At 60.1% G+C, this 12,518-nt stretch overlaps 1 protein-coding gene across 5 annotated transcripts in view; it reads left to right on the plus strand.

Moving 5' to 3' along the window:
* GRM4 (glutamate metabotropic receptor 4) overlaps positions 1-12,518 on the plus strand; it is a 99,677-nt gene that overhangs the window by 54,506 nt on the left and 32,653 nt on the right. For all 5 annotated transcript variants that reach the window (XM_055124983.1, XM_055124984.1, XM_055124982.1 and 2 more), the window contains exon 4: positions 11,287-11,422. In XM_055124983.1, the coding sequence (XP_054980958.1) occupies positions 11,287-11,422 (136 nt within the window). The remainder of the gene's footprint in view (positions 1-11,286; positions 11,423-12,518) is intronic.

Below are 12,518 nucleotides of genomic sequence, written 5' to 3' on the forward strand. Positions count from 1 at the left end.
CTCCCCCCCCCGCCCCGCTCACTCCAGGGCCAGTCTCGGGGACACAGTCACATCTGCTGTGTCAGCCCTCTCACCCAAGGGGAGAGACGGTTGCCCTGGATAGCCGATGCCTGCTGCCACCCCCGCCCCGACCCCCTTGCCGAGCCTCCTGCTGTCCTGTGGTTGATCAGTACGGGGAAGGAGGGCGCGAGGGTGGGCACTGGAGGGTCCTGGGAGGACTTCATTACCCAGCGCCTGCTTGTGGCAGGGGGCGGGGGGGGGGTGCCGGGCTGGCCGCTGGCGGGGAGGCATGCCTGGGCTGTGTGGGTAATTACATCTCAACATTTCATTTTGCTTGTCAGTTTCTCCTTCCTGGAGATGTGGGCTCCTAAATATTTTATCCCCGCTTGTAGCTGCCTATTTCTCTCCGGCCGAGATGCAAGTCTGGTTGCTGGCCCCCGCCCCTTGGAGCCGCCGAGGGGGGCTGGAGGGGAGGTTGGATCTGGACCAAGACCCCCTTCCCGGCCCTCCTGCCCCAGACAGTGTCTGCAGCGAGCTGGGGGCTGACAGCCACCGGGGTTTCTGGGGACAGGGACAGGCAGCCTGCCTTTCGGGCTGTTGGGCCCGGCTCCCCCGACAACCCCAGCTCCTGCGTTCCCTCGGCAGGCCTGGACCTCTGCAGAAGTGGGGAGTTGGAGAGGAGACAGTCTCCTGCTGCAGGGTTTCGGGGGGCGGTGTGGAGGGCAGGTGATGTTCAGGATGATGTTGGCAGGGGCGAACGCCTGTTGGACCTGAAGTGCAGGAATGGCTCTGAGCACCTTTCCGCGGGGGACTCATGGTACAACCTCAGTTATGATGAGGTGCAAACTCAGCCAGGAAGGCTGCAGCTGGGCTGTGCGCGGGGGGCCAGGGAAGGGGCGGCCTCTGACAGCAGAGGGGAAGTGAAGGGCCCCGAGTGGGCGCTCTGAGTGCTGTGGGGGGAGACGGGGAGGCACGGGGCCCTCAGTATGCGTGGCCTTAGGCAGGACATGCAGGAAGAGATTTTCTTTTCTCTCTCTCATTTTTTTTTTTTCTTTTTGGGTCACACCCGGCGATGCTCAGGGGTTACTCACCCCTGGCAGTGCTCAGGGGACCATATGGGATGCTGGGAATCGAACCTGGGTTGGCTGTGTGCAAGGCAAACGCCCTACCCACTGTGCTATCGCTCCAGCCTCAGGAAGAGATTTTCTGACCCAGGGGCCAGCACTGGCCAAGGCAGAGGGGCAGATTGGAAGCCCAGTGGGCTGGGTGAAGGTGGTCCCGCTGGGGGACCTGGGCTCCTGAGGCAGAGGGGCTGCGAGGCTTCCGTGTCTTCTTTTCCCACTGGAACTGGACGCACGGGAAGGGGGTCTTGCTCTGCACTGGCTCTCCCGGGCAGGCCCCACGGGTTCCTGCACCTCATCTGGGCGTGGCCTCTGGGGCGGTGCTGGGTGCCCCTCTGCCCCCCCCCTCACTGTCTGTCTTCAAACACCTTCACTTCCTTTTCTGCCAGTCCTCTTTGTTCTCCACTCCAGCCGCCCCCACCCCCAGCCTTTCTTGCTTCAAAGGTGTTTTGCCTAATTGGGTTTGTGTTAAGATATTAGGTCGATCACTCAGCAAATTTCCCTCTGTTCAGAGCGCAGAGCCCAGCTCCATGAATAATGCAGCTCGGGACCACGCAACCCGCAGCCAGCCTTGGCTCCGTGACCTCCCCAGGAGGGGTCAGCGGTGCTCAGCTCGGAGGCCGGGAGTCCCCCAGCTGACCCTCTTCCGTGTCAGCCTGCATTTTTCAGGGACAGGGCTGTCCCCTAAATTCCCTTTAGTCTTCTCAATGGCCCTGGACCCTGGTGTGTCCGGGCCTGGGATCGCACCATCCCATTTTACAGGTGTGCAGAAGTGGAGGCGTGGAGAGATGGACAAGGAGGTCTCATGAAGTCAGTAGCGGCTGAGGTGGGACACAGAGCCCGCTTCACCCAGACTCAGCCTCCTGTCACAGCAGGCCTGCTCTGCTTTCCACACCTGGGTTCCTAGAGAAGGGGGTGTCTGGGGCGGGGCTCCGGGGCGGGGCTTCCAGGAGGGGCAAGGGTGGGGCCTCGGGGGCGGGGCTTCCAGGGGACAGGGTGGAGCCTCCTAGGCGGGCGCTGGGGGCGGGGCCTCAGGAGGGCAGGGCGGGGCCTGGGGCGGGGCTTCCAGGAGGGGCGGGGTGGAGCCTCCCAGGCCTGTGCTGGGGGCGGGGCCTGAGGAGGGCAGGGGCGGGGCCTGGGGCGGGGCTGATGGTGGAGGGAAGAGCCGTCTGAGGAGAGGAGTTTGGTCAGGGCAAGACTGCTCCATAAATATTAGTTGAGTTGAGGGCCATAGAGATAGCACAGAGAGTAAGACCCTTGCCTTGCATGCCGCGGGCCCTGGTTGGATCCCCAGCACCACATTTGGGCCCCCAGCATGGGGAGTGCCAGGAGCAGCCCCCGTGGCCATAGGAGTGGCAGTTGGGTGAGGAAGTGCTGCCCCAGCCCTCCCACCGGGCTCTGCACCGGCAGAAGAGCGCAGTAGCGAGATGGGGGGCTCCCACCGAGCGGTGCGTGCCGGGTCCAGGGTGGAGGGCTTCCGGAAGGTGGAGGCTTTACTGGGGAGACTCTTCCAGGAGAGCCTTCTGGGCCAGCGGTGGCGGGCCCGAGGGCGCCCCTTAGCTAGCCGGTTACTGTGGGGTTAGCACGTCAGGTGGCTACTGACTGTGTGTGGGTGAGAGCCTTGTGGGGTGTTGGACACTGTGTGTGTGGGGGTGAGACTGGGTGTGAGACTGTGGGGTGTGTGAGAGACTGATTGTGGTGTGTGTGAGACTGCTTGTGGTGTGTGTGAGAGACTGGTCTGTGAGACTGTGGTATGTGTGAGGCTGTGGGTTGTGTGTGAGAGACTGTGGGCTGTGAGACTGTGGGTTGTGTGTGAGAGACTATGTGGGATATGTGATACTGTGTGTAGGGTATGAGACTGTATGGGGTATTTATGCAAGGCTGGTGTGTGTATGGTGTGAGACTGTGTAGAGTGTCAGAGTCTGGGAGGTGTGTGTGTGACTGTGGGATGTGTGTGAGACTGTCGTGTGTGTGAGACTGGGGTGTGTTGTGTGAGACTGTGTGGGGTGTGTGTGTGTGTGAAAGACTGTAGTGTGTGTGAGATGGTGCGTAGGCTATGAGAGTCTGTGGGAGGTGTCTGTGTATGTGACTGTGGGGTGTGTGGGGGGTGTGTGTGTGACTGGGGTGTGTGTGGGGTGTGTGTGAGACTGGGGTGTGTTGTGTGAGACTGTGGGGTGTGTATGAAAGGCTGTAGTGTGTGTGAGATGGTGTGTAGGGTGTGAGAGTCTGTGGGAGATGTGTTTGTGACTGTGGGGGGTGTGTGAAACTGGCTTGTGTGTGAGAGACTGTGGGGTATGTGTGAGGCAGGCTGGTGTGTGTGTGACTGGGATGTGTGTGAGACTGTCGTGTGTGTGAGACTGGGGTGTGTTTTGTGAGACTGTGTGGGGTGTGTATGAAAGACTGTAGTGTGTGTGAGATGGTGTGTAGGGTGTGAGAGTCTGTGGGAGATGTGTTTGTGACTGTGGGGTGTGTGTGAGAGACTGTGTGGGGTATGTGTGAGGCAGTCTGGTGTGCGAGAGACTGTCTGTGGGGTGTGTGTCACTGGCAGCTCTGTGTGTGTGTGTGCGCGCGCGAGTGTGTTTGAGGCCACAAGGCCAGGGTAACCCCCAGCGCTCCCCCACCTCCGTCTCTCCGCCTGGGGCCTGGGGAGCCTGGGGGAGCCCCCGCGGTGTAACTCCCTCCCTCCTTCCCTCTGTGTTGCGGTGTGCCACCTTCGCATTCTGCCGTAATATAGATTTTTCCACTTGATTTCCTAGGGTTTGGCTTTCCATTGTTTTCTGTTTGTTTGTTTTTTTACATTTAAAAGGACAGAGAGGAAGGAAAAGAGAAGGAGAGGGGGTAGGAGGAGCCGAAAAGGGAGAGAGGAGCAGATCTCTGGGGGCTGGGAGAGGCGGGGACCCACGGCCAGCCTGGGGGGCTGGCCAGGTGCTGCAGGACTTCTCTGCTGGGGGCTGCAGGCGGCCTGGGGGGCTGCGGATGTGATTCCAGGGCCCTGGGTATGAGAGCGCAGAGAGGGGTGGGCCCAGGGTGGGGGGTGGGCATGGGGAGAGGCGAGCGGAGGATCATGGCAGGGACGCCCCGTCCTGGTCTGGTCACACTGCTGAGGCTGTGCGGAGGGGCCGTCCGGTGGCAGTATCCGGGGAGGCTGAGTAGAGTGGACTACTCTAGGGTGTGACAGGACTACTCTAGTGGGGTGACAGGCGTCGCCCCACTGTGTGCACTGGGGGAGGCTCCCAGCCAGGACACCGGACCCTCGGGTTCCCCCATAGTGTCCAGCCCCCGCACAGCCCCTGGACCCTGCCTACAGATGGTGGCTGGCAGCGGGGACAGGGATACAGGCCCCTGGTCCGTGGCTCCTCCCATGGGGCGGGGCTGCGCGTGGGACTTGAGCCACTTCCTGCTGTCAGCCGGGGCTGCCGCTTAGTGCACAGACCACTGAGCCTCCCTGCCTGCCCGAACCTCCTGTCCCCACCGTGTCACATGATGTGTGCCACTTACCATGCTTTACCATACTGATGGTCACCCTCACCTGCTTCATGTAGGAGGACACTGACCCAAGGCAGCGGACCCAGGCACGTGCACGGGGCTTAGGAAGGGCAGGGGTGGCATGAGGGCAGGAGTGCCAAGTGTATGTGGGACTAGTGTCTGGGGAAATAGGCTCTGGGTCCTATGCTGCCTCCCCAGGCCGTGCCCACTGCCCGGGCCACTGCCCGCTTGCCCTTCTCCTGGGGCTGCTGCTTTTTTCTTTCTTTCTTTTTTTTTTTTTTTCTTTTGGACCATGCCGGATGGTGTTCAGGGCTGAATCCTGGCATTGCTCAGGGATCTCACCCATGATGCTGAGGATTCAAACCTGGGATGGTGGGATGCACGGTGGGCGCCTTCCCCCAGCACCGTCCCCCCCGGCCCTGCGCCTCTGCTCGTCTTGCTTCTACAGCTAGACTCTGAGCCTTCCTGGCATTGTTTCTGGGGACTGAGCGGGCCAGGGCCTGTGGGGCAGGTGCCTCCTGCTGAGCGGGTGGAAGGCCAGCACACAGGCTGGGGCTGGCCCGGGTTTGCAGCTGGACGCGGACACCGTGTCTGGATACCTCGGCGCGTCCCGGGGAACTCCAGGAAAGGTCGCCAGACCGCACACAGAGAGGGCACAGAGGCCACCACATAAAATGGGAAGCAGGGATCACGTTTCTACGGTGGCAGCTCGGCACCAAGTCCCAGCCAGGTCGGGGCAGGAGCCCAGGGCAGAGGGTTCCAGCTCCCGCCGGCTGGCCGGGGACAGTGCGGCACGTCTGGCTCGGCTTGAGGTTGGATTTCAGGTGTCCAAAGGGTGTGGGAGAGGGGCAGCCCCAGGAGGATTCACCACAAGTCTCCCCCAATCCCTGGGGATGCTCGCAGTGCTCTGCAGCCCCCGCTGTTCAGAGGCTGGTGTGCCTGACCGTGGGGTTCCGGTTTCCCCTAGGTTTGCAGTTGGTCATATTTACCTCTGGTTGGGCTGCTTGGGTTCGATTTGGTTTGGTGCCAGGCTTTCAGGCCTTTGAAGATGTGCTCCCACTGAGCTACACAGCCTAGCTCTCGCTCTTAGTTTCTCTTCCCCTCGTGAGATGACAGGGACTTGGAGGTGCTGGGGGTCCGCTCTTGTCCAGGGTTGGCTACTCAACGTGCGTTTCTTGAGCACCTGCTATGTGACAGATGTGGGCCTGGGCCTCGGGGAGGTCCCTGTGGGCAGAACAGAGAAAGCCACCACTGGCATCCCCTTTGACTCCAACACATCCCTGGGCGGCCCTAAGGGATAGACTCGATCGTAGCTGGTTTTTAAGTGCTGCCTGAAAGGGCTAGGTCATGCCATTTGCTTTTTCAGTTTCACTATTTAATGATTTTTTTTGTTTGTTTTGAGCGGGGTAGAGGGGGTTTGGAAACCATGCCCTAATCATGGCAGTGCTTAGGGACTACCTCTGGCTCTGTACTCAGGGGTCACTCCTGGCAGTGTGTGGGGGAAATTATGAGTTATTTGATGCTGGGCTGGGGAGAAAACCTGAGGTTGGCTACCTGCAAGGTAAGCGCCCTTCCTGCTGCCTGTGTCCCCGGCCCTGTTAAGTGAATCATTTTTGGTTGCTTTTTGTTTTGTTTTTGTTTTGGCCATACCCAGTGATGCCCAGGGCTTACTCCTGGCTCTGCACTCAGGAATCACTCCTGTCAGTGCTCAAGGTACTATATAGGTTCTGGGGATTGAACCCAGATCGGCCATGTGCAAGGCAAGCGCCCCCCCCCCCCCCCGCTCTGTATTGTCACTGCAGCCCCTGTTGGGTGGGTCTGAACTCTCCACTGTCCCATTGTTTGAACACCCACAGCTTGGCGTCACTTCTTAGGGGAGATTTAGGTGCTGCCAGGGTTTACTACTTCGGGCGCTGCAGTCGGGAGCTTCTCTGCATGCCCTGGGCCTGCCAGTCATGGGATGCCAAGACAAGAATGGTACCAAGCTGCTTAGCTGTGCCTCCCCTCACCTCAGAGGGCTGCAGACCCCAGTGTCCTTCTGGCTGGGAGCAGAGGCGAGGCTATGAGGGATGGGACCAAGCACAGTTTATATATATATACACCATCCCACCCTCCCTTCCCGCCTGTGTGGCTAATCATTTTCACTTTACTGTCTCTTTACTTTGATTACATTCAATATTTCAACAGAAAACTCACTATTATTATTTGGAATTTTCCCCCAACAATCAGACCTGCTGAAAAGGCATCGTTTGATAATTTGTTTTCATTTGCTGAGAATGAAGAGCATGTGAGGTCGCAGCCGCGCGAATTTGGATTTCTGGTATTTTAGTAATTATGCCCAGAGAAATTTCTGCCAGAAGTCGCGTCACTGCAAGCTCGTAACTCCGGTTAGTGGGCTCTATAAGATGGCGGTCGCCATGCCGCCGGGAAAGGAAGGGCCAAGAGAGAAAAACCTTTCCCCTCCCGGGGCGGCATGGGGCCGCAGCTCAGTTCACAGTCTAGAGGCATTTCTTGCAAGAAGCCGCTGGGTGCAAAAGTAGTTAGTGGGCCTCCGGGGTCATGGTCTTTTAGGAGTGGAGGAGCTGCTCGAGGTCTCGTCTGTTTTTTGTTTTTTTTTAAAAATTATTATTAAAGAACTGTGATTTACAAAGTTATTGATAGCTGAGTTTTAGGCATACAATATTTCAACACCAATCCACCACCAGTGTCCCCAAACTCTCTCCCCCACCCCTACCTGACAGGCACATTTCAGAGTTTCGTGGTTGTAGTTTCAAGCTCATGTGTTCAGTGTTATCGAGTCTGTGCTTCGGATATGTAACTAGATTCTACCCGATACCCCTAACCCTTGTCCCCCCATCACTTCCTTTTCTCATCTCCCCTCCCCCTTGATGACTTTCTCTGTCCTTCTTATAGTCTGAGATCAAGGGTGACTCAGGATCCCCCCTTTTTGTTTTGGATCCCCCCTTGACTACATTTCCTCATCCAGTACTTGGACTACCAGTGATAAGTGAGAGCATCCTGTCTGTGTGTCATTTTCTTCTGGTTTACTTCACCCAACATGATGCCTTCCAGTTCCAGCCAGGTTGCAGCAAAATGCACGATTTCATCGTTCCTTGCAGCTGCATAGTATTCCATTGTGGATATAGACTGCATCTTCATAATCCATTCATTTGGAAATCAACACCTGGCTTGATTCCGTATCTCAGCTATGGTCCTGAGTGCCGCGGTGAATAATGGTGTGCGTATGTCCTTTTGAATGAATGTTTTTTCTGTCCTGGGGGTAGATGCCCAACAGTGAGACTGCTGGGTCATACGGCAGCTCAGTTCTTGAGTTCACTGGAGACTCTCCACACTGTTTTCCAGAGGGGTCAAACCAGACAACATTCCCACCAGCAGTGGACGTGAGACCCTTTCGCCACATCCCCGCCCACACAGATGGGTCCCACTATTCAAGCACAGTCATTTAAAAAAAAAATTAAAATTAAAAAAAAATTTTAATGAATCACCGTGCGGTCCAGTTACAGGTTTACAAACTTTCATGATTACGTTCCAGTCATATAATGATCAGGTACCCCTCCCTCCACCAGTGCCCATTCTCCACCACCAATGATCACAGGATCCTTCCCGCGACCCCCCACCCCTCACCTCTGTGGCAGGCTCATTCCCTTTTACTCTCTCTCTCTCCTTTGGGGAAGCGCAGTCAGTTTTGAGGATGAGGGGACAGTGTGGTGTGAGGGCGAGCGAGGGGTCCCTCTGCAGGTGGGGCTGGACACTTGCCGCAGGGTGGGGTGAAGGGTCAGGGAGAGAGGACTGGAATGTGACACTTGGGGAGCTGTGGGGTTGCCCCCTATCACTGTGGGTCTGTTTGGGCTGCTAGCCTGGACCTGAGCGCCCCTCCAGGGCCTCCAGTATGGTGCCCACTCGGCTCCGCCCCTCTGGCACGGCCGTCTAGTCCTCTTGCTTGGCCCTCAGCCCCTGTGCCCGGGGTTTTGGCAGTGGTGGTGGCGGCTGCCCTTGGTCCGGGCAGCAGAGGTGCTGGCTTGGCAGGTGCAGAGCTGGCAGGGGGCGGGTGGAAAAAGGGGTTTCCCTCAGAGTCGAGGGCATTCTGGGGACCCCCAAATTCCCCTGGGCTACTTTCCTTCTTCAGCTTCTGTGCCATTCTGAGAGGGGGGAGGAGGGATGTGTGGTGACCTTTGCTCTCGATGCAGACCGGACCCCTGGATTCGTATTTCACCCCCTGACTGAGGGTGGGTCACGCCTCCCCGCTGGGTGTCTGGGAGGCCATGCTGGGGTGACAGAGCGAGACCCAGGGGTCTGGACACAGCAGGGCTGGCTGGGTCAGCGTGCGACTTGGGTTTTTCAGGGTGGGGAGGGGCTGCAGGAGTTGGGGGCCAGCAGAGACTCTGCAGCCGGGGAGGCCCGGGCCCTGAGCTCTACCCATCCCACTGGCCGCTGTGAGGCTCTGTCCGCCTCAGCTCCTCCAGCTTCAGTCCTCTCACGCCCCCGCCCCATGCAGCTCTGGGCAGTGCCTCCCACCCGGGTGTGGGGGCTCACCCAGGGCCAGGCTTGCACAGTGACGCTGCTCCCTCTTGACCTCTGGCTGTAGCAGGGGGAGGGGGATAGGCTGCAGGGGCAGAGCTGTGTCACCCTAGAGAGCCTTTGGCAAGTCCCAGGGACCCCTGGGTGGCCCCACTGGCAGCTGAGTGGGAAACTAAGGGACCCCCCAGGGACTGGGTTCTCTCCCGGCAGCTCCGAGCTCAGGGCCCTGCTCACGCCCCCACCATCACTCGGCACAGAGGCAGCTCTGTCCTGCCTCCCTGTGTGACCTCGGGGGGGGGGGGGACCGCTCACCCCTTCGGAGCCTCACCTGTAAGCCGGATGAACACACGCGTGCGCAGTCCAGGCGTCTGTCATGAGCCGCCCCAGCCGAGTTCACTGCAGTTGTGCAGCTCTGCAGCATGTGCCCCGGTTCTGCCCGCCCACCCCCACCCCTGCCGTCAGTGGCAGGATCTTCACGCCCTGCTCTCAATTGCCCGAGCCAGCCGTGACTCACTCTCATTCCAGCTGCGGTCACCACATTCTCCTGCGGGCGGGCGTCATCCCGGGAGCCTCGGAGGGAACCGCACCCCCCAAAGAGTGCTTAACCCCGAGGCCCGCCCTGAGGCAGAGCAGTTAACCCTGCTCCCCGCTGTGCCCCTCTGCCCCGGGGCCCCTCCCTGGAGCCAGGTGGCTTCTCCTCGGGCCCTCCAGCCGCCGCCTCCTGTCCATCTGTCTCCCCAGATGGGGGCAGAGCCGTGGCGGTGGCCCACTTTCTAGCTGGGAAGGGACCATCTGGAGGCTGAGCCCAAGGGAGCGAGCGTCTTGGCTGCCCCGTGCGGCCCCGGATCTCTTGCTCACACTCAGAGCTGGAGGGGGCCACTGTCCTGCCCAGGAACCCTCCTCCCTCCCTCCCTCTGCCCACCCCCCTGGAACTTGGGCTTTCTGTGGTGCCCTAGGAGAGTCCTGAGGAGCTGGCCTGCTTGGAAGCAGCAGGAAGTCCACGGTGGGGCTGTGTGTGTGAGATGCAGGGTGCAGGGCGGCGGCAAGCCACACTGCCTTGTGTGCTGCCAAGAGCCAGCCAAGGCTGGTGGCTGCGGAGAGGGCTGCCAGGCGGGTGTGGAGCGGCACTGAGCGCCTCCCAATGGGTGGGGCTTGTTCCTCCCGGAAGCCCCCTGCCTGGCCACGCAGACCTCCTCCCTCGGACCCTTGGCTTCTAGGCCTTGGGCAGCTCCCTGGCCCCCGCCTGCCCTTTCCCTGCTGTGTGGGTTTGTCCTGAGTCACTGGCAGCCCCTGAAGCCCAGGGTCCCCCGGAGGTGCCGACCACAGAGACTACTGGGGGGCCCAGGGGGGCCCCAGGCAGTGCCAGTCCTCAGCCCCCAAGGCTGGTCTGGGCCCTAGTGACTGCTGGGTGGCCGGGCTGGGCTCCCGAGTGGGCCCTGAGGAGGGGATAGTGAGGGTCCCAGAGAAAGTTCCGGCATCCTTTCTGTCAGCGGAGACCTGACTCAGCCACCAGGAGCCCTGCAGTAAGCCCCGCCCCTTCCTCCCGGCTGGCCCCCTGCTCCAGACCCCATGGGAGGCAGAGGACCGTGGCCTTGGGCCTGCCACTTCTCCTGAGCCTCCGTTTCTCCACCTGTCAAAGATGGGTGATGCAGGACTGTCCCACAGTCCTGTCCACACTTGTCCTTGGCCAGCTTGGGGTGTCATGGGGGAGGGGATGACAGGTCTGGAACTGGCTGAGAGAAGAAGAAAATAAGTCTGTGAGAGAGTGTGCGTGCATGTGTTCACATGTGTGTGCGCGTGAATGTGTTTATGAAATGTGTGCATGTGTGCACATGTGCGCATGCGTGTGTCTATGTGCATGTATGCACATGCATGTGGGTGTGTGCGTACATGTATGTGTGTGTGTGAATGTGTGTGTTTGTGAAATGTGTGTGTGCGTGTGCATGTTTGCACATGCGTGCATGTGTGTGCATCTGTGTGTGCGTGTTTGGGCATGTGTGTATATGTGTGTACGCTCGTGTGTGCATATGTGTGTGTGCCTTGTGTGTGTGTGTGTGTGTGTGTGTGTGTGCGCGCGCGCACGAGCCCACCTCAAGAGTGAGAGGGTCTTGGGACCCAGGCTCACGGGCGCCCTCTGCAGGCGGCGTGTGCATTGCCCAGTCCGTGAAGATCCCGCGGGAGCCCAAGCCTGGGGAGTTCGACAAGCTCATCCGGCGCCTCCTGGAGACCTCGAACGCCAGGGCCGTGGTCATCTTCGCCAACGAGGATGATATCAGGTGAGGGGCGGGTGGGGGCCACCGAGGGCTCCGGGCGGGGGTGGGGGTGTGGTTGGGGACCCTCAGGCTCGGGCACAGTGAGTGTGCATGATGTGGCAGGGGCTGGCCTGGCCGTGAAGGGGGACTTAGGGGGGCTGCAATCCTACCCTCGGGGGCTCATCGGCCTGGGGGTCTCCCCAACTCCCGCCCTCCGAGCACACGTCTGCCCACCTGCCCCTCCAACGTGCTGCCCTCCCTGTTGCTAAGCAGCCTCCATCCTGGGCCCCCTTCCCACGCCCTACAGTAAGCCCCCCACCCTCGCCAGTCCTGGACCCTGAGCTGAAGCAAAGCAGGTTTCCGAGTCGCCGCGGGCCCTGCGGGGTGAAGGGCAGGTGCAGTGTCCAGCCCTGTCCATGCTGCGGCTGGGCAGCGGGGCGGCTCCTGGAGCACAAGGCGTCCAGGCCGGAAACTGGCGGCACTGCGGCCCCTGGGACCCGGAGCCTCTCAGGCCTTGCCCTGCGGTGGGGCAGGATGGGGGTGGGAGCGTGTGTGGAGAGGCCCCTGGGGGAGGGGGACCGCAGGAAGTGTGGGAGGCCGGGCATTGCTGGAAGTCAGGAGCATTTCCAGGAGCAAACAAGCAAAATGAGCCCAGGTGACTTTGTGGGCAGCTGTCAGCATCTCTGCTGGCTGGGTACGCGTGGTAATAATAGGACTGTGGCTGTGGGTTCTGAGAAACACTCACCCCCCAAGCCAATCTTGTGCCCTGGGGCGGGCTTGGGCAGCCAGGGAATGTCTGGGCGCAAGAGATGATGGAGGAGGAAAGTGGGGGCCCAGGAGCCTGGGGTTGATTCTGGGCAGCCCCAGGCCCTTCTGTCCAGGATGGCCACCCAGTGGCAACTCCCAGGTCCTGTCATCTGCTCCCAGGTCCTGGCAACAGTTAGGACCTGGCCAGGGGTGTTCCCACCCTTTCCTGCTGTGTGACCTCCAGCAGACTGCTCACCTTCTCTGTGCTGCAGTCTCTCACTGGAAGGAGCTCAGCTGGGAGAGCTGCTCAGCCCCATTTCTCTTCTCCTTGCGATGCCTTTGAACACAGGCAGGTGCTGGCTGAGACCTTCCG

The sequence above is a fragment of the Sorex araneus genome, chromosome 2 (assembly GCF_027595985.1).
Source record: "Sorex araneus isolate mSorAra2 chromosome 2, mSorAra2.pri, whole genome shotgun sequence".
NCBI classification, from domain to species: Eukaryota; Metazoa; Chordata; class Mammalia; order Eulipotyphla; family Soricidae; genus Sorex; species Sorex araneus.